The following is a 25,255-nucleotide window of genomic DNA, read 5'->3' as shown; positions in this document are numbered from 1 at the left end:
ACTGCTAGCGAGGTAGCCGCTAGCTTCCGTTTACTGCTCGCGAGGTAGCCGCTAGCTTCCGTTTACTGCTAGCGAGGTAGCCACTAGCTTCCGTTTACTGCTCGCGAGGTAGCCGCTAGCTTCCGTTTACTGCTCGCGAGGTAGCCGCTAGCTTCCGTTTACTGCTAGCGAGGTAGCCGCTAGCTTCCGTTTCCTGCTCGCGAGGTAGCCGCTAGCTTCCGTTTACTGCTCGCGAGGTAGCCGCTAGCTTCCGTTTACTGCTAGCGAGGTAGCCGCTAGCTTCCGTTTACTGCTCGCGAGGTAGCCGCTAGCTTCCGTTTACTGCTAGCGAGGTAGCCGCTAGCTTCCGTTTACTGCTAGCGAGGTAGCCGCTAGCTACTCAAGGTGGAAAACACCCTACCTGTTTTCAAAAAGTAAAAGATGATCTAACACTCCCAACAAAGACCAAATTCCTACCAGGAGCCATATAGTTCCAACAACACTACCTTAAACAATACCCCACATAACAGTAAACCCCCCACCCCCGCTCATCCACAACCATGCAACATGTGCAAAACATTCCCAGCACATTCCAAAAACAAAGAGATAACAACAAATAAATACAAATTGCTCCACAACCCATCTCATCAACAAACAAACATCCCACACAGAGCACCAATAACTTGAACCAAGTCAATGGGGGGCTGGATTCTCCGTTTTTGGGATTATGTCCCCACGCAGTCCTGAAAACTGTGCTCTTTTGCGGCAGGAAAACTGGTGTCAAAAGCCACAGATTTCCCGCCTTGCAGGGGGCCGGCAGGCAGCTGTCGTGGAGCTCGCAGCTCCAGCTGCCGATCCGGCCCCCCGCACTTCCGGGTCAGAGGCCACGCATATGCACGGCGGCCTCCAGCAGCCGCGCCATGCTCCATGGCGGACTCAGACCACGGAAATAATGCCCCGATCAGGCCCTAGTCCGACACGGACCGCAGCACAAAGAAACCCCAGTGCCGAATGAGCCCTCACTGCCCTACGATTGGCCCGCCCCCGACTGAGTCCGCAGCCGCCTCGCGCATTACCCGAATGGTAGGACCACATTAGAAATATGCCATTGGGAATTCAGCCAGTCGGGGGCGGGGAATACCGGGGCGGGGAATACCGGGGCGGGGAATACCGGGGCGGGGAATACCGGGGCGGGGAATACCGGTGCGGGGAATACCGGTGCGGGGAATACCGGGGCGGGCCTCAGACAATGGCCTCGGGTGGTGGATACTCCGGGAATTCAGCCAGTCGGGGAATACCGGGGCGGGGAATACCGGGGCGGGGAATACCGGGGCGGGGAATACCGGGGCGGGGAATACCGGGGCGGGCCTCAGACTATGGCCTCGGGTGGTGGATACTCTGGGAATTCAGCCAGTCGGGGCGGGGAATACCGGGGTGGGGAATACCGGGGCGGGGAATACTGGGGCGGGGAATACCGGGGCGGGGAATACCGGGGCGGGGACTACCGGGGCGGGGAATACCGGGGCGGGCCTCAGACTATGGCCTTGGGTGGTGGATACTCCGGAGATTCAGTCAGTCGGGGCGGGGAATACCGGGGCGGGGAATACCGGGGCGGGGAATACCGGGGCGGGGAATACCGGGGCGGGGAATACCGGGACGGGCCTCAGACAATGGCCTCGGGTGGTGGATACTCCGGGGATTCAGCCAGGCGGGGCGGGGAATACCGGGGAGGTGAATACCGGGGCGGGGAATACCGGGGCGGGGAATACCGGGGCGGGGAATACCGGGACGGGCCTCAGACAATGGCCTCGGGTGGTGGATACTCCGGGGATTCAGCCAGGCGGGGCGGGGAATACCGGGGAGGTGAATACCGGGGCGGGGAATACCGGGGCGGGGAATACCGGGGCGGGCCTCAGACTATGGCCTCGGGTGGTGGATACTCCGAGTACACCGCTTTTGGGGGAGGGGGGATCGCGGAACCGGCCCCGGTCCCGATTTCATGTGCGAAACTGGATTTTCCGTCTCATCGCCGAACCCGATTTCGGCTTCGGGGTGCAGAGAATCCAGTCCCATGACCTTTAACAAAGGCATCATCCTCCTCCGAAGTGTCAAACAGTCCTTTATTTTGTAAGTAACCTGCAGCCTTGCCGGATACACCACTCCAAACCTTACTCCATTCTTGTATTAGCTTTATTGAAGGCCGCCCGCCTCCTCGCAAGCTCCTACCCGACATCTTGATAAATTCTAATGAGGCTCCCTTCCCACCTTGAATCACGGTGCTCTTGGGCCCTCTTCAGGACCCGCTCCTTCTGGCAGCTATGAAATCTTACAATGACTGCCTGTCGGGTTTCAGTCGCCTGAGGCCTCTGCCAGGGTGTTTGATGGGCCCTATCCAGCTCTGGAGGGGATGCAAGTCCACCCTCCCCCATCATCCTCCCAAACACCTGCAAGAAATAAGCAATGGGATTCGGGCCCTCCACACCCCACGACTCTGAGGTTTGTCTCCTCAACTGATTCTCAAGGTCTTCCACCTTCGCCCTCAGACTCTTATTTTTCTCTGCCACCAGCGAGATCTCGGCCTCCAGCGAGGCAATTTATTCAGTGTGCCGCGACAGAGCTGTCTCCATACCCTTCAACACTTCATCACACTTCTTCACCATCTCCAGAGTCTTTCCAGCTTTTTTCGGACGGGACCCAGCGTCTCTACAATCGACTTTCGAAGGGTTGCCAACATCGCTCTCCAATGCCTCTTGAAATGCTTATCCAACTCAGTTGCCAGTAGCCCAGTTGACATGCTTGCCGTGATCGGAGCAGCCGCGACCACCGGAGCTGCCGACTTCCCTCCTGAGGAGCCACGCGAAGCCTCCAAGTCCGTCGGAGAATTTCCGCCTGCCGGCTTCTTACCTCCAACCTTTTTTGACATTTTTCAGAAACAGGCTCCTTATACCTTCAGCTGGGAAGAGCTTATCCACCAAAACACCCTGGGAACCGGGAAAAAGGAGCCAATAAATAAGTTCCCTGGCGGGAGATACCTAGAGCATGACCTCTCCCCGCATTCCGTCTAGAAAGGCAAAGGCAACAAACACAGATGAACGTCACCATCTGAAAGTTTCCCTCCGAGCCACTCACCACCCTGACTGGGAAATATATCGGCCGTTCCTTCACTGCCACTGTGTCAAAATCCTGGACTCCCTCCCTAACGGCACGGCGGGTGTACCCAAGCCCCACAGACTGCAGCGGTTCAAGAAGGTAGTCACCACCACCTTCCCAGGGGCAATTAGGGATCGCCAATAAATACTGGCCTCGCCAGCGAATCCCACATCTTATGAATGAATTTTTAAAAATCAGTTCCCCCCATAGAATAATTCTACGGCTATAGAAGTTTAAAAACCACATTGTTCAATATAGCATCTAATCATTTCTACTTTTAATATCGTTCCCAACAAATATTTGCCAGCTTCTTTTAAGGATGAATCACACAGCAGTGACTGCATTAACTACAGACTAATGCCATACATCTACAGGGGAAAGAAAATCTTCCAGATCTTGTCTTGCCAATTTGATGTTTTCAGTACAGACCAGATAAGCTCACCCTGAAAAAAAGCCTCACAAACAAGCTCCTGCATTTCAGACACCTTTCTTGGGAAAACATTGCAGCCAATGTTGAGGCAAGTAATGAAATGTGTTTCAGCATGTTTCAAGGAACAGTTACACCAAACTCACAACGTGCAGCATGCTCGAAGCAAGACCAGAAGTGATGCCGTTGTAGATGTTCCTGCCAAACACTAAAAATGACAATATGTTTAGCACAGGGCTAAATCGCTGGCTTTGAAAGCAGACCAAGGCAGGCCAGCAGCACTGTTCGATTCCCGTAACAGCCTCCCCGAACAGGTGCCGGAATGTGGCGACTAGGGGCTTTTCACAGTAACTTCATTTGAAGCCTACTTGTGACAATAAGTGATTTTCATTTCATTTCACATCCAAAACCGCCCCGCATTGGACTCTTTAGTCATGAGAGGACCCACAGAAGAAAATTAAGTCATTTACAGCTTGGACATATCCAAATTACAAGGGGCTGGATTGATCATTTTGGAGGCTACGTGCGGACGCCGGCCTGGGAACTGTGGCGTGTTACAATGGCAAAATCAGCGCTGAACCTTCACTGATTTCGGGACTGGTGAGGGGCTAGCAGCAGCGCTGGGTAAAACCCCCGGCTCCTGTGCCAAAAGCGGGCGGAGAATGATCGGGTCCGTGGCTGCGCATGCGCATGCCGACGATCTGCAGCAGTCGCGCCATACAACATGGCGCCGGCCATGCACGGAACGACATGCCAAATACGGCCCCACAGGACAACCCCTGGCCACACCCCACCAGCCCTTACGGAAGTCCCGCCAGCCAGCGGCACACCTCCCGGCCGACTGTGGCAACGCTGGACACAGTCTGCTGCCGCCACGCCTGGTTCCTGACCGCTCAGACCACACGTCAACCGCGCGTTCGGGAACTCGGCCCATCAGGAGAGTGCCTTCCGATGACGCACCAACGCTGTTCCAGCGGTGTGCGACGTGATGACGCCGGTTTCGAGGGGGCGGAGACTCGAAAATTGACGTCAAACCAGCGCCGTCTCCGATTTGGGCATCGGAAGGGATTCTCTGCCCGATCGCCGGTTATGATATCGGCGTGGGGCAACGGAGAATCCCGCCCAAGGTGTCGATCATGATTAGTGAGTGCAGCTTTTCTTTAATGTGAACAATCCTTCTCAAACTCAAAATATAAAACAAAAACTCTAAAGATAACATTGAGACAGATAGTAATAGAAATGCACAGAAGGTCAATGAGCATCTGAGGGTTGCCGATGGGACCTTCATTCAGACGTTTCCGAAATGGTTTATTGGCTTTTCTCTGAGGGCATTCAAAAGTTTATTGGATAAGCATATGGATGATAATGGCATAGTGTAGGTTAGATGGCTTTTGTTTCGGTGCAACATCGTGGGCCGAAGGGCCTGTACTGCGCTGTATAGTTCTATGTTCTATAAGTACAGACTGACTTGTAAGTAGTCAGAACCTTCCCCATCAACTGTTTTCACAAAACAAAAATGTCAAGTGAGCAAATGAATATTCCTTACTCCCAAGCAAATTCACGCAATATCTGGCAGAGCTGCTCCAAACCCCGGAGTACTTCATGGAGTAAATTTGGGAACGCAGTATAAAATGGCACATTCTATCCTTCTGCAAAGGTTTGCCCTCCTAAATAAACCTTCTGTACAATGAGCAACATTTAATTACAGGCATCAAAGTGAAGCACCATAAATGCAAACGTATTCTGGGCAGTTACCATCGATAAAGATCCATAAAGTGGTGGCAGCCACGAGTAACAGTAGCGATGACATTAGGCAGAGCAGGCACAGGCCAACCAGGAATTTCCGTGTTTTCTGATCTGAAGCAAAAAGGATTAAATCTGTTTCAGTAGGACTGACCCTTTTGATTTGCAAACTGAGAATGGGGCTTGTAGATCCGTGCTACTCCCATTGCTGCCCTTACAATCTTAATTAGTTTGCCGGGTCAAAATGCCTCAGACATATATAAACACCGAAGGTTTTTCCAGGTTTTCACACCCAATATCGCACCTTATACCCTGGAAGTGCTCCGAGTTATTATCAAGACCAACACTTCTTTCAGATCCAGAGCCTAAAGGGTGTAGAATCAGTGATTGGCACGAAGCACCTACCCTCCTTGCTGCAGTTCACCAGTAGGTAAGGCCTGTTCAGTGTGGAGGCTGCCAGTAAACTGCGCAAGACTGGCCTTTGTGGAGCGGTCTCCTGGCTAAGTCTCTCAATATCTGACACGCATCACAAATACTCCATCCATTTCTCTTTCAAAGCTGCAACAACACCCTACATCAGTTGTAAGACACTGAACTAAAAAGCCTCCCTCTTGTTATGGGCAATGGTGTTGGGTGACCATTCCTTCAGGCTGTAAATGGCAACACCAAGGAAGAAATGAGAAGCTATTAATTGTTGAGTGTCGCTTCATTCACTCCTCATCCTTTGAGAACAAAAGACGGGTCAACACTTTGCGAGTGCTGCTTATTTTATTCTTTCAGAAATCTCAATAAAAATACAAATTTACTAAGAAGGTCTTACCTACTGGTGAACATCCTTCACAATCAGAATTGGACAGAAAGTCTGAAAGCGGGGCTGCAAAACCCATTCATGTTTGGGTTTGATTTACCCATATGGGATATAGAGAACTGACTTATACAGTGATTATTCACGATGTGGAGATGTCAGCGTTGGACTGGGGTGAGCACAGTAAAAAGTCTTACAACACCAGGTTAAAGTCCAACAGCTTTGTTTTGAATCATTAGCTTTCGCAGCACAGCTCCTTCCTCAGGTGAATGAAGAAGCTGTGCTCCGAAAGCCAGTGATTCGAAACAAACCTGTTGGACTTTAACCTGGTGTTGTCAGACTTCTTATGGTGGTTATACAGTCATTTCTACACAGCAAAAAAACAGATTTGTTTTACTGTTAAATTAAATAGTTGTGGGGGGGGGGGGGGGGAGGTCTACGGATTGCTACGACACAGGTTCACATCCGGAATTCTCCATCAGAAAGTTCCTGATCTATACTTGCGTGGTATTATCAGGTATTGCGGAACCTAAGAGGCTGATGACCATTGGTTAAACCTAGGAGTTTACCATTGGCTGTTGATACGTAGCTCCGCCCTGACAGGCAGAGTATTAGAACCGGTGCCGTCCCAGCAGCCTTCACTTTCTGTACCGAAGCTGCTGATGAACAAGTTCTAGTCGATTAAAACCTTCAGTTATGAAATCACTTCGTCTTGAGCGTAATTGATCGTGCATCAATTTGCTACCAAAGTGAAGCAGAATGTGTACCCAACATAGTGAACAGAAGCTGCATGTTCACCTCTTCCTGCCCAACGTGGGACTCTGCATTTTACTTAGTGAGCTACCACTGGCATCAGGACCTTTGGTTCCCTCTGCAAACTGTCATGTGAGAGTACCTTTAAGAAATGGGTGTTTTTTATAAAATAGCTGTAGTGATGTACCTTTAAGAAATGGGTGTTTATTAGAGGGCTGCAGTGATGTCAGAGTGTGGGTGGAGCTGGGCTGTCTGTCTGCTTTATTTTCATTTTAGGCTGTTTACTAAAGGGTATGGTTAGTTTCGGTTTGAGAGCTGGATACCTGCAGGCAAAGCCAGCAGCTGTGTAAGGATCTCTCTCTGCAAACTAAAGATTGTCTCCAGATCAATTGGGTGATTTCAAAGTGCTGACTGCTCTCAGTAGTGAATTTAAACCTGATCTCTGTGTAAAAGGTTTCTTGGCTTATGGATGTTGTAAGGAAAGATGAAGGTTTACTTCTGGAATAGTGTATCTGTGGGGATGATTGGTGTTGATAGTTGTTAAGATGTTTACTGGGGGTTTATAAAGTGTTAACTGGTTTCATAAATAAACATTGTTTTAATTTAAAAGTACTTTAGCTCTCTGTTGCACCACACCTGCAGAGTGGGCCCGTGTGCTCCCCATAACCACAATCTATTTAAAGTTGTGGGTCAGGTGAACTCCATGATACACTTTGGGGTTCTCTAAACCCTGGCCAATAACAAAACTCACCCCAGGCAAGTGATCTAATAATGTGCATGCACAAACACTCATTCATTAATACCTCTGAATAATGTCGAGAGCATGAAAGCACTAACTGACGTCAGCATGCACCCCAGGCCTGCAATAGCTGTTGTTATTATCCTATATTCATACGGAAGGATACCTAAAATAATTAAAAGAGAAAATACATCTCAGTCCTCTATTAATATTAGCGGTCACCAGCACTGCATCAGATAACCGGATGGATAGAAATGACTTGTGATTCCAGCAAATGAAAGTTCACATTTCTTTGTTCACTGTTTTAAAATATCAACATTAATGCCTATTGAAATGTGAATGCACGAAAACCATTCCAAATAATAACCCCCCACAATAATTATTCCATATTGCATAATTCTGCTTCCAAACAGGCAGGGAATTGCTAACCCCGTGTCTGCATGGGTTTCCTCCGGGCGCTCCGGTTTCCTCCCACAGTCCAAAGACGTGGAAGTTAAGGTGGATTGGCCATGATAAATTGTCCTTAGTGTTAAAAAAGGTTAGGTGGGGTTACTGGGTTACGGGGTTGGGGTGGGCTTAAGTGGGGTGCTCTTTCCAAGGGCCGGTGCACTCGATGGGCCGAATGGCCTCCTTCTGCACTGTAAACCTAACTCCATATACCTGCCTTTTGACCCATATCCTTTCATATCTTGAACAGGGGCTGTTTAGCACAGGGCTAAATCGCTGGCTTTGAAAGCAGACCAAGGCAGGCCAGCAGCACGGTTCAATTCCCGTAACAGCCTCCCCGAACAGGCGCTGGAATGTGGCGACTAGGGGCTTTTCACAGTAACTTCATTTGAAGCCTACTTGTGACAATAAGCAATTTTCGTTTCATTTCATTTCATTTCATCTTTGCTTAACAAAAATCTATCTATTTCAGATTTAAAATTAACAATTGTCTCACCTGTTGTTTGTGGGAGAGACTTCCAAACCTCTACCACCCTTTGAGTGGAGATGTTTTTCGCAACATCTCTCCTGAACGTTCTAGCCCTAATTGTTAGACCTTGCCCCCTAGTTTTAGAATCTCCAACCAGTGGAAATAGTTTACCTTCATCTACCCTGTCTTTACCTGTTAATATCTTAAATACTTTGATCACTCCTTAACCTTCTAAATTCTAGTGAAAACAGGTCTAATTTGAGTAACCTCTCCTCGTAACTCAACCCCGTGTAGTCCAGGAATCATTTTTATAAACCTATGTTGCTCTCCCTCCAAGGCCAAAATATCCTTCCTCGGGTGTGGGGCTCAGAACAGCTCACAGTGACTCCATGTGGGGTCTAACCAGGGGTTTGTATAGCTGCAGCATTTGATGTTATTAAGTGTCACACTGGAGAGTGAAATGATCAGTACTGCTCAATGAAATGAAATGAAATGAAAATCGCTTATTGTCACAAGTCGGCTTCAATGAAGTTACTGTGAAAAGCCCCTAGTCGCCACATTCCGGCGCCTGTTCGGGGAGGCCGGTACGGGAATTGAACCGTGCTGCTGGCCTGCCTTGGTCGTCTTTAAAAGCCAGCGATTTAGCCCTGTGCTAAACCAGCCCCAGATCATTGAAAATATTGAAAGAAATTCAAGGTAAAATTTTGTTGAAATGAAACCATGAATTGCCTTTTGGTTCCATTAATATTGACAAAACGGACAAGCAAGTTGTGTCTAAAAACTCAAAAGTAGGATAGCCATTGGACTCTAGTGCAGGGCGGCATGGTAACACAGTAGTTAGCATTGTTGCTTCATAGCGCCATGAAAATGCGGCACGCCGGCATCGACTCTCACAAACTTCTACAGATGTGCGATAGAGAGCATCCTATCCGGCTGCATCACAGCCTGGTATAGCAACTGCTCGGTCCAACATCACAAGAAACTGTAGAGTGTGGTGAACTCAGCCCAACGCATCACACAAGCTTGCCACCCCCACGTTGATTCTGTCTACACCTCCCGCTGCCTCAGGAAGGCAGACAGCAGTATCAGAGACCCCTCCCACCCAGGCTTTGCCTTCTTCCAGACCCTTCCATCAGGCAGAAGGTGCAGTAGTCTGAGGACCCGCATATCCAGACACAGGAACAGCTTCTTCCCCACAGCTACCAGACTCCTCAACGACTCCCCCTCGGACTGATCGGTACCCTGTAAGAACACTATTCACAACCCCCTATGTTGCTCTTGTTTGGCCCCTTGTTCAGCATTGTAACCAATCACTATTTGTTGATGTACCATTGTCAATGTACTCTGTCGATTATTCTTTTGTCTGCTATGTACATACTGCGTACGTTCCCTTGGCCGCAGAAAAAGTTTTTCACTGTACTTCGGTACATGTGACAATAAATATCAATCAATCAATCAATCAAGGTTCAATTCCCGGCTTGGGTCACTGTCTGTGTGGAGTCTGCACGTTCTCCCTGTGTCTGCGTGGGTTTCCTTCGGGTGCTCCGGTTTCCTCCCTCAAGTCCCGAAGGACGTGCTGTTAGGTGAATTGGACATTCTGAATTCTCCCTCCGTGTACCCGAACAGGCACCAGAATGTGGCGACTAGGGGCTTTCCACAGTAACTTCATTGCAGTGTTGATGTAAGCCTACTTGTGACACTAATAAAGATTATTGTTATTAGATCTCTAATCTAGATTAGATTTCCGCACTGAACACCAAAGAAGGGCAGCACAGTAGCACAGTGGTTAGCACAATTGCTTCACAGCTCCAGGGTCCCATGTTCGATTCCGGCTTGGGTCACTGTCTGTGCGGAGTCTGCACATCCTCCCCGTGTGTGCGTGGGTTTCCTCCGGGTGCTCCGGTTTCCTCCCACAGTCCAAAGATGTGCAGGTTAGGTGGATTGGCCATGATAAATTGCCTTCAGTGTCCAAAATTGCCCTTAGTGTTGGGTGGGGTTACTGGGTTATGGGGATCGGGTAGAGGTGTTGACCTTGGGTGGGGTGCTCTTTCCAAGAGCTGGTGCAGTCTCGATGGGCCAAATGGCCTCCTTCTGCACTGTAAATTCTATGTCTGTGTAAACTGTTGAAATTGGTTCATATTTATACATTTCAAGGGACTTGCTCTGCACCTAAGATTATTGAATCATAGAATTTTACAGTGCAGAAGGAGGCCATTCAACCCATTGAGTCTGCCCCGACCCTTGGAAAGACCCTACCCAAGCCCACGTCTCCACCCTATCCCTGTAACCAGGTGTAGCCATGTAAAATGACTAACTCCTGATTAGAATGGCCCCCGATTTAAAATGGCGAACGGAAGAGGCTGATGGGAAAATCAGCCAACAGGACTCAAACAGACAGCTGCAGGTAAAACAGTGTATTCGCCTCTGGGGAAGCCAGACAGAATCGATACCTGCAGCCATCAACATCACAACACCCCAGCAATCTGCATAGTAAGTAGCAATCCCGGGAACAATATGCTACAAATTAGTAACACAAAGTCGACCCAGACTTTTCGGCGCCAGCAGGAGCTTACACAAAGAGAGGTGAATGACCACCCCTCGATCAAGGAATCACTCCAGCATTGGAGAATATCGAACCAAGTGATTGGGACCCAGTCCAATCACTTGGAACCAGGTACAAGGTCCGCCCCGAGAGTCGGGAAGCCCCTGGGGACTATAAGAATAGGGGCCAAGTTCAAATCGACCCCTTCTTCCCTTCGTCTCCTCTCCGCACCCTTGGAGACCCTTCTGCTGACCCTCTACAACAGCCGCAAGCAACGTAAGTCTTACTCCAACGCTCGCTACGAGATAGACACTCCTGACTATTGACCTGTACCAGCTTTGAATCCCGCAGGCTCAGAACCCATACAAAAGGCCATTTGTTTCCCTGACCTGGTGGGCCATTTCCAAAGTTAAGTATTGGCCTGTTAGTTGTAGGAAGTAGCTTACAAGTTGAATTAATGTATAAGTATTGATTGCTGTATATAATAAATGTGCGTTGATTTAACTCTTACTAAGCGGTGTGTTGGATTATTGATCATTACTCGGACTTGAACCATGTGGCGGTATCAGAAAGATACCTGGCGACTCAAGAGCAATGGTGATAGAACAAGAGCAATTAAACTAAGGCTAAAACGAGCAACACAGGTGACCCCAACTAACCTATGGACACGAAGGGGTAATTTAGCATGGCCAATCCACCTAATCTGCATATCTATGGAGTGTGGGAGGAATGCAGAGCACTTTCCTTGTCCACTGAAACTAAGAACACTGCCTGACTTCACACTTTCTATCGATAACAGGAATTTAATTCAGGCATGCCAAACTAGGCCATTGTTCAAGCCCGATATTTGATTAATTCGGACTTTCATCTTTAAAGTGCCTTATGCAGACCCCCCTGTCTTGCTTTGGCTTCAAGGATCCATGGTCAGACTTTTACATTCCTCATGGAGGAGTGTGTCTGACCCGCAAGTGCATAAAATCGAGTGAAGACATTGAGTGCACATCCCAATGATTTGGTCAAAGATTTTAAGATATTAAGGGGAACAGAATTAGGGTAAATAGCGAGAAGCTCCCCACTGTACAAAAGGGGCGATGTGCATCCACGGCCGCGCTATGCTCGTTAAGGCCCCTTATACGAGTTGTGTTAAATTGCCATGTGTATCTCGACACTGTGAGCGCTGGGAAACATGCAGCTAAACGCCTTCGCTATGGGACTCTGTTGCCTTTTGGGAGAATCGCACACGATTGCAGTGGTGCTGATATTGCTTGCCTTCAACACAAACATAATTTAGATTTTAGAAATTAAAAGTTTAAAACAAATAACTAGGCAGTAAACTCAAGGATTATTGTCTATTGTAAAGATGAGAATTAGCACAAATTGTAGAACTTTTCACTTCATTATTTTTAACCTGCTGCTCAATATCAGCCAGAAGAATGGGGTGAACCCGCTTACAACACCCGCTATTCCCTGAGAGTTCCAAACTTCTGCCTTTACACACAGAAGCGTTTTCTAATTTCAGCCCTGAAAAGTCTGGATCTGGGACTGCATTCACCGTTCTGGAGACTGGCGACTGGTCTCTGCTGGTGCTAGGAGTGGGGCCAGCTGCAATTCACACTCCTTTTCCACACAAATTTATGCACGAAAAGCCACCATTTTGAGCAGACAGCCTGATACCGAAGTCCAGCGGACCCCCTTCCACACAGGAATAACGGGTCACCCCCAGCTCCCAGCATGCATGTAGGAGGATATCCCGAACCCTGCCCGCCACATGTGCCTCCCCATCTCCCCATCAGAATCCACATCAGAGACCCCACATCAGAGACCCCCAGAGACCCCACATCAGAGACCCCACATCAGACCCCCACATCAGAGACCCCACATCAGAGACCCCACATCAGAGACCCCACATCAGAGACCCCACATCAGAGACCCCCAGAGACCCCACATCAGAGACCCCACATCAGACCCCCACATCAGAGACCCCACATCAGAGACCCCACATCAGAGACCCCCAGAGACCCCACATCAGAGACCCCACATCAGACCCCCACATCAGACCCCACATCAGAGACCCCACATCAGAGACCCCCAGAGACCCCACATCAGAGACCCCACATCAGACCCCCACATCAGAGACCCCACATCAGAGACCCCACATCAGAGACCCCACATCAGACCCCACATCAGAGACCCCCAGAGACCCCACATCAGAGACCCCACATCAGAGACCCCACATCAGAGACCCCACATCAGAGACCCCACATCAGAGACCCCACATCAGACCCCACATCAGAGACCCCCAGAGACCCCACATCAGAGACCCCACATCAGACCCCACACCAGAGACCCCACATCAGAGACCCCACATCAGAGACCCCCAGAGACCCCACATCAGAGACCCCCAGAGACCCCACATCAGAGACCCCCAGAGACCCCACATCAGAGACCCCCAGAGACCCCACATCAGAGACCCCCAGAGACCCCACATCAGAGACCCCACATCAGAGACCCCTCATCAGACCCCACATCAGAGACCCCACATCAGAGACCCCCAGAGACCCCACATCAGAGACCCCACATCAGAGACCCCCAGAGACCCCACATCAGACCCCACATCAGAGACCCCACATCAGAGACCCCCAGAGACCCCTCATCAGACCCCACATCAGAGACCCCCAGAGACCCCACATCAGAGACCCCCATTAGTCATGTCTGTCTGAACGCTGAAGGGCAGTCCAGGCAGCAGAGTGAAGATTCACTGCATTTTCACTTACCCTTCCCTAACATCTGCTGCCTCAGACAAAAGTGTTTAAAACAGCAGCTGTTACAAGTGTCAGAGGCTCCCTCAAAAGCCAAGTACGCTTAATCCCTTGACAGCCTTTAAAATGCAAATCAGCCATTCAATTTCGCAAAGTATTACATTGCATTAGCCAGTGACTGACAGCTCTGTTACTCCTAGACAGCTGCTTGGTGGACTGCTGATCTATTTGTCCCTTCATGCTCGAATGCATCTCCATTAACCTGCTTTGATGCTAACCACGATATCTGTAAACACTCTTTCTATGATTACAGTTCCTCACCACATCAAAAGCAGCTAAGTGCTGTCTGCTGTGAAAAAGAGGGGTCAAAGAGGTGAGGTGGGGGGGCGGTCAGATGGGGGGGCAGGGTTTTCATTGAGGGGGAGGAGGTCTTCCAATGCACTGACCCCTATTGACCCAACGTGGGGTTCACCGCGTCAGGGCCACACTTGAAAATACTTGAACCAATTCATGCATGCGTATATTCCGTCTGAGAGTGCTGGAGCATCACGGAGGGTGGGCAGGGGAGGGGGGAATGGGTGCAAAGCACTGATGCGCATATTGCTGCCAGGTTACCATTAACCAGGAACTCAACTGGTCTAGCCAGAAAATCACTGTGGCTACAAGAACAGGTAGAGGCTATGAATCCTGCAGAATTAACTCACCTCCTGACTCCCCAAAGCCTGTCCACCATCTACAAGGCACAAGGAGTGTGATGGAATACTCTCCACTTGCCTGGATGAGTGCAGCTCCAACAACACTCAAGAAGCTCCACACCATATAGGACAAAGCAGCCCCGCTTGATTGGCGTCCCTTCCACAAACATTCACTCCCTCCCCCTCCGATGGACAGTGTCAGCCGTGTGCACCATCGACAAGATTCACTGCAGGAACTCACCGAGGTTCCTCAGGCAGCACCTTCCAAACCCACGGCCACCACCATCTAGAAGGACAAGAGCAGCAGATACCTGAGATCACCCCCACCTGGAGGTTCCCCTCCAAGTCACTCCCTCTTCTGACTGGGAAATATATCAGCCGTTCCTTCAGTGTCGTCGGGTCCAAATCCTGGAATTCCCTCCCTAACAGCACGATGGGTGTACCTACACCACATGGACTGCAGCATGGTTCAAGAAGGCAGATCACCACAACCTTCTCAAAGGGCAATTAGGGATGGGCAATAAACACTGGCCTCGACATTGAATCCCACATCCCTTGAGTAGATGATACCAAAATTCTGGTCAGACCTTTATCTGCGTCCTCTTCACGGGATGTAAATCAGTTTCCCAATTCACCATTGTGGACACGAACGGAAGATCCCGCGGGAAATTTTTGCCAGCATAAAACCAATTTTTGTGCCTCCCACTGAATTTCATCCCCCAGCCCTGGTCCTATAGTTCTCGACTCCCAAACCATAGGAAATAGTATCTCTCTATTTACCCTTTCTATTCCCCTTGATGTCTCCAAAAGCTGTTTTGCACTCTTCAAAGAACTGTGATACTGAGGCACAAATCTTCCTAGCTTGATGGAAGAAAAATGAAAGATTCCATCAGCACCACTTCCCTGCACTCTGGCAACGTCCCTGACTGCCATCTGTGACAAAGTCAAGAAGTCACAACCTTTGCAACAACACCTCAATCTTAACCCGGACACTTCAGCACCTACCTTAAAACCATCGCAAAAGATTTGTTCTTTTTATTAATTCCACAAAAGCCATGCCCCTATCTCAAATGATCATCAGTTATTCAATCACATGGTTACACCTTTGGACCTGTCTCCTCTGCTTCACCTCTGGTGGCCATTCTTTTAGACATCACACCACTGTCCTTTGGAACGCTCTGCCTAGATTCCTGCGATTTTCCACCTCCCTGCCACCTCAAAACCCTTTTGAGAAACGCCTTTGGTCCCCAGCTATTTGCATTTTCCCTGCTCCTTGGTGCATTTCCTTCTCAATGTAAAATACTGTGAGAGATCTTCCTGCTTGTGAGAACCAAGCAAGCTTGAATAAACTGGTATCCAGAATCTTATCCCATTTTCCTAATATCCCAAAGCACTCCATATCTGATTAATTCATTCTAAAGGACAGTTACTGTTGCTAGCTCAGTGAGCTACATAGAAAGGTACGTCTTTATAGTTGTTTGGGGTGTTTCTAGGGGTAAAAGATGTATTTCCTTAAGTGATGCAACAACCAAAAACATCTCAGTTTGACTGACAGAGATGAGACCTTGAGCTACTACATATGTGACCGGGCGGACAAACCACTTGAAGAGCTATTTACTAGTCATTATCAGCCACTTACTGAGGCCATGACCAAACTCACCGTCAATAATTAACTTGTATTCTGCTCGCAAAATTGCACCATTTGTTTCTGCAATGCAGATATAAAGTCCACAGTCCTCAAACACAGCATCAGGGATGTATAGGCTGGCATTGTCTTTGGAAAGTCTGTAAATAGTCACTGCACTGATATTGCCTTTCATCCACTGATAACTGAGAACATGCACTGAGGAAACGCAACTAAGTTCAATCATTTGATGAGCGAAGGTGCTATTGGCTGTTATTGTAAGAGGAGACATTGCACCTATAACAGGAAAAAATAATGTTATCGTTCTGCAAAATCTAATTTTAATAACTGCTCTCACTCACTCTATTTTTGTGCGATGTGTTACACTCTCACATCTTTCAAAGTAATCAATACCTCAAAATAAACAATCCTCCGTAGGTAGCCGCTTACTTTAAGATGTGGGTGATCGGGATTAGCAGAGTCAGCCTTTAATCCCATGACGTTTCTTAATATTTGTTTTCGAATGATAGCAATTGCTTTAATTTCTCCCCTCCCTTTTGTCCCCTCATTTTCTGACTTTGACATGTTTTTTATGCATTCTCTCTCGAGAAGACAGACACATCCTTGTTCAAAGTCTCATTAGTTTTACTGTATCATTATTACCTGGCTAAAACCATCTGCTAACCGTCAAACGCTTCTCCCTCTTAATGTTTTTGTCCATCATTTGCAGGCTTCCAAAAACTTTGCCAGTCATCTGGCTGAGCACTAACCATTCCTACATCGCACATTTTTTCATCCAATTTCTTACCATGCTTAATGTCCTTTGCCACAGATTGTTCTTCATTCTTGATGCACGATCAATGACCACTAAAGCGAGGTTGTAGTCCAACTGAAGGCTTTAATAAGCTAGATGTTTCCCCAGCAGCTCAGGTATTAATGAAGGCTGCTGGGGCGGCACGGGCTCTTATACCCCACCTAGCAGGGCGGAGCTACCATACATCTTGACCAACAGGAAGCATACAGTTTCTACCAATGGTGTTCCAGCATTACCAGGTACCGTAATACCTCTACTACCACACTTCTCTCAGCGTTTTTTTTTCAGAACGGAATGTATCTTTGTTGAGAGGACTTAAGAGTGACACTCAAAACCCATGAACAAAGAGAAAATGTTAAAGGAGTGCTGCACTGTCAGAGGGTCAGTACTGAGGGAGTGCCGCACTGTCAGAGGGTCAGTACTGAGGGAGTGCTGCACTGTCAGAGGGTCAGTACTGAGGGAGTGCTGCACTGTCAGAGGGTCAGTACTGAGGGAGTGCCGCACTGTCAGAGGGTCAGTACTGAGGGAGTGCCGCACTGTCAGAGGGTCAGTACTGAGGGAGTGCCGCACTGTCAGAGGGTCAGTACTGAGGGAGTGCCGCACTGTCAGAGGGTCAGTACTGAGGGAGTGCCGCACTGTCAGAGGGTCAGTACTGAGGGAGTGCCGCACTGTCAGAGGGTCAGTACTGAGGGAGTGCCGCACTGTCAGAGGGTCAGTACTGAGGGAGTGCCGCACTGTCAGAGGGTCAGTACTGAGGGAGTGCCGCACTGTCAGAGGGTCAGTACTGAGGGAGTGCCGCACTGTCAGAGGGTCAGTACTGAGGGAGTGCCGCACTGTCAAGAGGTTCAGTACTGAGGGAGTGCCGCACTGTCAGGGGGTCAGTACTGAGGGAGTGCTGCACTGTCAGAGGGTCAATACTGAGGGAGTGCCGCACTGTCAGAGGGTCAGTACTGAGGGAGTGCCGCACTGTCAGAGGGTCAGTACTGAGGGAGAGCTGCACTGTCAGAGGGCCAGTACGGAGGGAGTGCCGCACTATCAGAGGGTCAGTACTGAAGGAGTGCTGCACTGTCAAGAGGGTCAGTACTGATGGAGTGCCGCACTGTCAGAGGGTCAGTACTGAGTGTCATGTGAGAGTACCTTTAAGAATTGGGTGTTTAAGAAATGTACCTTTAAGAAATGGGTGTTTAAGAAATGTACGTTTAACAAATTGGTGTTTATCAGTGATGTCAGGGTGTGGATGGAGCTGGGCTGTCTGTTAGCTTTTTACTTTCATTTTAGGCTGTTTGCTGCAGGGTGTGTTTTTGTTTCGTTTTCAGTGTTGGAGCTGAAGCCAGACAGAGCAGGTGTACTGCTGTTCTCTCTGCCATCAAAAGACTATCTCTTGATCATTTGGTGAATTCAGAATTATAAATGTTCTCAGGAGTGAATGTAAACCTAATGTGCTTCTGTTCAAAGCTGTTTCTTGGGTCTTCTGGATGTTGTTTGGGAAGTTATTAAGGATTACTTAGTGTTGTCTTCTTGGGGTTGTATTTGAATTGATGGTTGCTAAGATGTTCACTGTATGTTTTAAAAAGGTTAACTTGAGTTCACAGAATAAACATTGTTTTGCATTAAAAATACTTTTCCATTTATGCTGTACCACACCTGTATAGTGGGCCATGTGCTCCCCATACCACAATCTATTAAACGTTGTGGGTCAGGTGAACTCCATGATACACTTTGGGGTTCTCTAAACACTGGCCCATAACAAATTGGGGGCTCGTCCGGGATAAAAGTCTATCTATTGGATTGGCTCAGTGAACTTAAAGACAGTGAGGAGTGGGCATATTGTGGTTGCTTATCAGGTGTGGTATTCTAGTTTAAGTGGGGTGTGTGTTGTGGACAATGGCTCTTTCAGAGGCTCTGCAGTTTTTGGGGGTGGAGACGGTCACACGCAGTACCTTACGGACAGAGACTAAAAGCAGACTGTTAGATTTGGCACAAACATTGCAGTTAACATTACCTGACAAAATGCGAAAAGATGAGGTAATTATGGCAGTGGCTAAGTATTTAAAGTTGCCTGAGATACAGTTTGATTTATTGGAAATGGCAAAAAATCAGTTACAATTTAAACAAATGGAACATGTGAATGAATTAAAGCAGCTTGAATACAAAAGAGAGGAAAAAGAAAGAGATAGCGAGGAAAAAGAAAGAGATAGCGACGAAAAAGAGAGAGAGAGAAAAAAGAGAGAAGGAGAAAAGAAAGAATAGCCTTAGCAGAACAAAGAGAAAGAGGAAGGGAGATACAGATCAGGGAAAAAGATAAAGAGAGAAAGTTTGAACTTCAGAAAATGGCCATGAAACATGACAGTCAGTTAAAATTGGCAGACGTAAAGGAAAACGTACAGTTGGATGATAGTGATGAGGATAGTGAGAAAAATTGTCAAAGACGAAGGCTTGGTGGAAATCTATTTAAATATGTCCAAGTATGGCAAGGTTTGACTAGAAGGAGGTAGAAGGCTTTTTTGTTTCATTTGAGAAGGTGGCTAAACAAATGAAATGGCCACAGGACATGTGGGTGTTACTGATTCAAACAAAGCTGGTAGGTAGAGCTAGTGAAGTGTTTGCATCACTACCGGAGGAGGTATCTGGGACGTATGAGGAGGTGAAAAAATCCATCTTGGGTGCATATGAGCTAGTGCCTGAAGCCTACAGACAAAGATTTAGAAATTTAAGGAAAGAATTTGGTCAAACATACATGGAGTTTGAAAGGCTCAAAAAGAGTAATTTTGATAGGTGGATAAGGGCTTTGAAAATAGACCAAACGTATGAAGCTCTCAGAGAAATTATACTTTTGGAGGTGTTTAAAAATTCAATTCCTGATATAGTGACAACTCGTGTGGAAGGGTTAAAACTGCGAGATTAGCAGCAGAAATGGCAGATGATTATGAATTAGTTCATAAATCAAAGCTTGGTTTCCGATATCAGTTTCAGCCTGTGGAGGAGAGAAACTGGGGACATGATAAATACTCAAGTGGTAAAGGTGATCTGATGGAGATAATAAGGAGAGTGTACCTCAGATTTAAAAAGAAATCCAGGAGGGTGGAAAAGAAATGAAAAGTTTCAAATGTTTTCACTGTAATAAACTAGGCCATGTAAAGTCACAGTGTTGGTGGTTGAAGAAAAGCACTGGGAAGGTTGATGTGGTAAAACAGGATCAGACAGTGGGGTTTGTTAGAGTGGTGAAGGAAAGCCCAAGGGAAGCGAAGGAGATGCAAAAGATTGTACAGCCTGATCAAGAGGTGATTGATAAGAAGGTTCCAGATCTCTTTAAAGAATTGACTTGTGTGGGTAACGTTTACTCATGTGTATCAGGAGGAGCAGGTAAAGAGGTCACAATTTTAAGAGATACAGGGGCTAGTCAATCTTTAATGGTAAGAGATGAGGAGTTATGTAGTTTGGGAAGAATATTGCCAGAAAAGGTGGTAATATGTGGAATTCAGGGTGAGAGGAGTAGTGTTCCATTATATAAGGTAAGGTTGGAAAGTCCAGTGAAGAGTGGTGAAGTGATAGTAGGAGTAATAGAGAAGCTATCTTGTCCAGGAATACAGTTTATCTTAGGTAATGCTACAGCTGGATCGCAGGTTAGAGTGATGCCTACTGTGGTTGATAAGCCAGTGGAAAATCAGACAACGGAAATGTTGAAGGACAACTGTCCTGGGATTTTTCCGGATTATGTAGTAACAAGGTCGCAAAGTCACAGGTTAAGACAAGAGGGGAAATCAAAGAGTGAAGATGAAGTTGAAGTGCAATTATCAGAAACGATTTTTGATCAGATGGTTGAAAAAGAACAAGAACAGGTGGAGGATGAGGCGGATATTTTTAGTTCAGGAAAATTGGCGGAGTTACAACAGAAAGATACAGAAATAAAACGGATGTATCAGAAAGCATACACGGAAGAGGAATCTGAGTGTATGCCAGACTGTTATTACCGTAAAAGTGATGTCTTGATGAGAAAATGGAGACCTGTACATATGCAGGCGGATGAAAAGTGGGCAGATGTTCACCAAGTAGTATTGCCGGTAGGGTATAAAAAGGTGTTGCGAGTTGAACATGAGGTACCAGTGGGAGGTCATTTGGGAATAAGGAAAACTCAAGCTAAAATACAAAAACATTTTTATTGGCCTGGACTACATATAGATGTAGTTACATTTTGTCAATCATGTCACACATGTCAAGTGATAGGGAAACCTCAAGCAGTGATAAAGCTAGCACCCTTAATCCCCATTGCAACATTTGAGGAACCTTTTACAAGTGTCCTAATCGATTGTGTAGGACCGCTTCCTAAAACAAAAAGTGTAATCAATATCTTTTGACGATAATGGATGTGTCTACTAGGTTTCCAGAGGCCATTCCAGTACGCAATATTACAGCTAAAAAGATTGTGGAGGAATTACTTAAATTCTTTACTAGATATGGACTACCCACAGAAATACAATCGGATCAAGGATCAAATTTTACCGCAAGGTTATGCAAAGACGTTATGGATAGCTTAGGAATAAAACAATTTTAATCAACTGCGTACCATCCAGCAGGGAGCGTTAGAAAGGTGGCATCAGACATTAAAGACAATGTTGAGGGCTTATTGCCAAGTTTATCCAGAGGATTGGGATAAAGGAATTCCACTCATTCTGTTTGCAATTAGGGATGCACCTAATGAGTCAACCAAATTTAGTCCTTTTGAACTAATTTTTGGTCATGAGGTAAGAGGACCACTTAAATTGATTCAGGAAAAATTGGTGAGTGAGAAATCAGAACTTACATTATTGGATTACGTGTCAAATTTTAGGTAACGATTAAATAGAGCAGGTGAATTGGCTAGACAACATTTAAAAGTTGGAAAAAATGTGATGAAACGGGTAGTGGACAAGAAATCCAAAGTTCGTAGTTTTGCCAGTGGAGATAAAGTTTTAGTGTTGTTACCAGTGATAGGTGAGCCTTTAAAAGCTAGGTTTTGTGGCCCTTATCAGATTGAAAGGAAATTAAGTGAGGTGAATTATGTGGTAAAAACACCAGATAGAAGGAAGACTCACCAAGTGTGTCATGTGAATATGCTTAAAAGGTCCTTTGAAAGGGAAGGAGAGAAAAAGGAGGTTTTAATGATTCTAACTCAAAGTGACGAACCAAATCCAGATGACTGTGAATTTGACATACCTCAAATTGAATTGGAAAATGAGGATGTTCCTAAAATTGGGATAAATTGTTGAGTTACCTTCCAGAGGAAAAACAAACTGACCTGAGAGAGTTATTGATATCACATGGGCAAGTTTGTGGAGATAAATTGGGAAGTACTAAAATGGCGATACATGATGTAGATGTGTGAAATGCTGTTCCAATCAAACAACATCCATATAGACTTAACCCTTTAAAATTGGCACAGATTAACAAAGAGATTGAGAGTATGCTTAAAAATGGCATAATTGAAGTGGGTTGCAGCCAATGGAGCTCACCCATAGTGATGGTACCTAAACCAGACGGTACCCAATGGTTGTGTGTGGACTATAGAAAGGTTAATGCAGTTACAAGAACGGACTCTTATCCTATCCCACGTTTGGAGGATTGCATTGAGAAAGTGAGACAATCAGCTTTAATTTCTAAATTGGATTTACTTAAAGGTTACTGGCAGATACCTTTATCCGAAAGGGCGAAGGAGATTTTGGCTTTTGTGACTCCAGATGGTATATACTAATTCAAAGTTATGCCATTTGGCATGAAAAACACCCCAGCCACATTTCAACGGTTAACTAACAAAGTCATTGGGGAACTTCCGGTGACGGCGGGCGGGAGGCAGGCGCACATTGGAGGGCTCCCGTTCGGGAACGGCATTTTCAGGAGTACCGCCCGGTCCTAAGGCCAGCGGCGGCAGTAAAAGTCGGGAGATAGCGCAAGAAGGATGTCGAAAAACACCAAAAAAACGGCCGGGGAAAAAGCGGCTGAAAGTCCATTGGAGAGGGGAAAGGTCACCGCGTGGTCAATAAAGAAAATGGAGGCTGGAGCACCAGGGGAGGCCGCAGTGCTTACGGCTGAAGAACTAACTAAGGTGATGGCTGCGGAATTCCAAAAGCAGTTGGCGCAGATTGAGAAATGTATGGAGACGGTGAGGAAGGAGATGAGGGAGGTTTTGAGTGTGCCGGTGGAGGAGGCGGTTTCCCCGGTGAAGACGGCGGTGGCGAGCGCAGTGGCGGAGGTGCGAGAGCAAGGGGAGGCGCTGAAGGAAGTGGAGGAGACGGTATTGCAGCACGGTGATCAACTTGCCTCGATGGGGAAGGAGATGCGGAAGGTGATGGACACGAACAAGAATCTGCGAGGAAAAATGGAAGATCTGGAAAACAGGTCCAGGCGACAGAATTTGAGGGTCGTGGGGCTGCCCGAAGGAGTTGAAGGACCGGAGTCGACTGAGTATTTTGCCGCGATGCTGGCATAACTACTGGGGGAGGGGGAGGACCCCTCCCGATATGAACTGGATCGGGCTCATCGGTCGTGGAGGCCTGTACCAAAGGCGAGTGAGCCGCCAAGGGCAGTGACTCTGTGCTTCCGTAGGTACAGTGTGAAGGAGAAGGTCCTGAGCTGGGCCAAGCAGAAGCGGGTGGTGCAGTGGGCTGGAGCTGGTATACGTGTATACCAGGACTTTACGGTGGAGCTGGCGAGGAGGCAGGCTGCCTTCAACCGGGTGAAGAGGGCACTGTACATTGGCAAGGTGCAGTGCGGCATTGTATATCCAGCGAAGCTGAGGGTGACTTTCCAGCGAAGCTGAGGGTGACTTACAAGCTCAGGGACTTTTATTTTGGAACGGCGGAAGCAGCGGAGGTGTTTGCGAAGGCAGAAGGACTGTGGCAGAACTGACAAATTGAGGAATGGTCATGTGCCGATGTAACCTCATGACTGTATTTTCTTTTTTTTTGTATCACTGCGCGCGGGGGTAGAGGCTAAAGGAGCCAATGTTGCATATATTTGAACAAGGGAAGGGACGGGACTTTCACTCGAAAGGAGGGCTCTTTGGGGTGTAGGTGGATAGGCGGGGTTTGTGTGCTAAAAGGGGATCTTTGGGCTTTCCTAGGGCCGGGCAAGGGGGAAAGGGACCCGGGCGGGGGCCTCCACGCTGGCCGGTTTAAGCCGGCCAGTGAACGGAAGTGAGGTGGGGGGAGGGGCTGCGGCCATCGGAGCCTGACAGAACAGGGTCCGAGTGGTCTAGACGGGGTGGAAAGTTGGGGGGAGGGAACTGAGGTTGGGAGGAGGAGTTTTACAAGAGGCAGTGGACGGGAGGAGCTGGAGACTTGGGGGGGGGGGGGGTACAACTTTGGGGTATCATGTACGGTACTCTCTTAGAGGCTGGATGGCGTTGGTTGGGGGCGGGGGGGTGGGGTGTAGAGCCATGTAGATTAAGGGTGACTACGGGTAATCCCTGATTCCTTTTTGTCATTTGTTTATGTAAACATGCGGGTTGAGGTTGGGGGTTGGTGGGCGGATGGGATCATTGTTATTATGGGGACTGACATATCTTGTTGATTATTGTTTATTGTTGATGGGTGTAAATGTGGGAGAAAACGTGAAAAAGGAGAATAAAAAAAATGTTTAAAAAAAAAAACTAACAAAGTTGTTTCAGGGTTACCCAATTGTGCGGTATACATCGGTGATCTGGTAATTTTCAGCCAGTCATGGACAGAACATTTGAAACATCTGATGGAGTTATTCGATCGATTTCAGAAGGCGGGTTTGATGATAAACCGAGCCAAAAGTGAATTTGGAAACGCCCAAGTCACGTTCCTTGGCCAGACAATCGGACAGGGTCGAATGGTCACACGGGATGTGAAACCAACAGTTATTGAGGAGTTTTCAATACCCTCAAGACGAAGGGAAATAATGCGATTTCTTGGCACGAGTGGATTTGATCGAACATTTGTGCAAAAGTTTAGTAACGTGATTGTTCCACTAATGGACTCGCTGAAGACACGTCGTAAATTTCAGTGGACAGCGGACGTTCGACAAGCATTTGACTGCCTGAAAACTGTGATAACCAATGCTCCTGTGTTGGAGAATTACAAGGGACTCTGTGATAAGATTGAACTAAAGTATCTGACTTTAAAGAGAAATGCCGAAGTGTAGAGAAATGGATGGATAGTGCAAGGACCTTCTTGTACAAAGAGACTGTCAATCGAGAAGGATTTCAGTTGGAGGAAGACCAAAAATGGACTATATTATTATACCTGTTTGCGTGTGTTGTTTTCTGAAACGCAAAAGTATATTTACTGTGTGCATTTCTTAAAGGATGG

At 47.4% G+C, this 25,255-nt stretch overlaps 1 protein-coding gene across 1 annotated transcript in view; it reads right to left on the bottom strand.

Moving 5' to 3' along the window:
- LOC140389446 (uncharacterized) overlaps positions 1 to 25,255 on the bottom strand; it is a 131,223-nt gene that overhangs the window by 66,746 nt on the left and 39,222 nt on the right. Inside the window, exons 2-4 of the mRNA XM_072473582.1 lie at positions 16,169 to 16,429; positions 7,661 to 7,762; positions 5,312 to 5,413 (exon numbers count right to left, since the gene is read on the bottom strand). Of these exons, the coding sequence (XP_072329683.1) occupies positions 5,312 to 5,413; positions 7,661 to 7,762; positions 16,169 to 16,429 (465 nt within the window). The remainder of the gene's footprint in view (positions 1 to 5,311; positions 5,414 to 7,660; positions 7,763 to 16,168; positions 16,430 to 25,255) is intronic.

This window comes from Scyliorhinus torazame, chromosome 14, assembly GCF_047496885.1.
Source record: "Scyliorhinus torazame isolate Kashiwa2021f chromosome 14, sScyTor2.1, whole genome shotgun sequence".
Lineage (NCBI taxonomy): Eukaryota > Metazoa > Chordata > Chondrichthyes > Carcharhiniformes > Scyliorhinidae > Scyliorhinus > Scyliorhinus torazame.
Note: the sequence above shows the minus strand (reverse complement) of the source record. Positions and strands in the feature narration are given on the sequence as shown.